Source organism: Bombina bombina, unplaced genomic scaffold, assembly GCF_027579735.1.
Source record: "Bombina bombina isolate aBomBom1 unplaced genomic scaffold, aBomBom1.pri scaffold_1915, whole genome shotgun sequence".
Taxonomy (NCBI): domain Eukaryota; kingdom Metazoa; phylum Chordata; class Amphibia; order Anura; family Bombinatoridae; genus Bombina; species Bombina bombina.
In genome coordinates this window covers 45,001-46,685 of record NW_026511212.1, presented here as the reverse complement: position 1 = coordinate 46,685, position 1,685 = coordinate 45,001, and the positions used below count along the sequence as shown (strand labels likewise).

The 1,685-nt window shown below is 38.6% G+C and overlaps 1 protein-coding gene across 1 annotated transcript in view; it reads left to right on the top strand.

Annotated features, from left to right (window-relative positions):
- Positions 1-1,626: 1,626 nt before the first annotated feature.
- LOC128643652 (inosine-5'-monophosphate dehydrogenase 1-like) overlaps positions 1,627-1,685 on the top strand; it is a gene marked incomplete at both ends in the record, with an annotated part of 38,586 nt that continues 38,527 nt past the window's right edge. Inside the window, one exon of the mRNA XM_053696478.1 lies at positions 1,627-1,685. This exon is cut by the window's right edge and continues 16 nt beyond it. Coding sequence (XP_053552453.1) covers positions 1,627-1,685 — 59 coding nt within the window.

Below are 1,685 nucleotides of genomic sequence, written 5' to 3'. Positions count from 1 at the left end.
GTGAGGGAGGAGCTATTTATTAAGGGAGGAGCTATTTATGCAGCTCTGCTGTGGAGCTTTTTGCCTCCTCAAGAGGTGTAATCCCATAAGTAAGGATGAAATCTGTGGACTCGTCGTATCGTAAAAGAAATAAATTTATCAGGTAAGCATAAATTTCCTTTTTTTCTTGAATGGGGGAATTGCAAAATCTGACTCCATTTCTTCATGAAATATTAGCCACGTATTTGTTTAGCACTGTATATGCTCTCATGATTTTTACTTTCCAGATTCAGAAGGAAAGTTGTATGTTTTAACTTTCTTGTGTTATAAAATGTACATTTTAGTAAAATGGTGGTGTGTGCATGTTGTAGTAATAGAATGTCACATCTAAAAGAAATATAATAGATAAAATCAAATTCTTTATTCCAGGTCTCGAGAAATGAACCCCCCCCCCCCAAAAAAAAAAAACCCAACAACCTAGGAAGCAGCCCAAAAACTGTTAATGTTGTTTTGTAGAATGGTTACAGCAATATTTAACTCGTTCATTGTCCATAACACTCTGGTTGCAGGTATTTAATAGCCAAGGGGTTAAAGGGACATAAAACCCCTAATTTTACATAAAGGACAAACAATTATAAAAAATATTCCAGTTTACATCTATTATCAATTTGACTTTATCCTCTTAGCATCCTTTGTTTAAGAGCAGGTAGGTGGGTTCAGGAGCGTGCACGTTTATGGAGCACTATATGGGAGCAGTTTGGCAGAATACCTGTATGTTGTGCGCCAGACACGGGCACAGTACATACCTAGGTATGCTCCTAAAGAAAGAATATGATATGTGCTAATAGAAGTTAATAGGAATCTAATAAACTGTCTCAATCAAGAAAGAAAAGGTTTGGCTTTCACTTGCCTTGTAAGTCGACTTATGTTTCACTGGATCGCTTTAGCCAGGTCTGGTTGTCTCACCTTTGTACGGTGCTGTGACATCACTGTGTGCAGGAACAAATTGATTACCTTTTTATACTTGAGTAACAATGTGTATGAACAACTGATACCTGCATTTCTCTTGGTAGTAGTGTGGTAGATCTTAACCAAAACTGAAGATCTCAGTCCTAAAACCCAGTAATGTGATTATTTCATTGATGGGTATTCTGGAGGCCTTGTTTAACTGGGTCGCTTTAGCCAGGTCTGGTTGTCTCACCTTTGTGCGGTGCTGTGACATCACTGTGTGCAGGAACTAGAGGGGAGGAGAATGGCTATGGCGGTACGTGGTGATAGGATAGGCACAGCGCCAGGTGCCGATAGGATAGACACGGCATTGCTGTACGTCTGCTCTTCAGAGCAGTGCTTTTACCACGTTCCATAGATCTTTTTCTTTTTTTTTTCCCACATATACAATATTTATCAATCCCGGTCTCAAAGAAGTAAATGACCTAAAGGTTAAAGCCGGCAGAAGGTGATCTCTTCTTTCATTCAGATGTTTTCTACTTTGTACATCTGAGCCATAGTCCATAAAGCAGGAACACATGCAAATGGTCTCACCTTTATTTATGAGTGATCACATTTTATAACTTTACTAACCGCTTCATTACTTGTTTCATTAGAAATTGAAATATCAAGGAAATCATCTATTTTTTATTTTTGCAGTTGATGGGAGGCATCGGGATTATCCACCATAACTGTACCCCAGAGTTTCAAGCCAATGA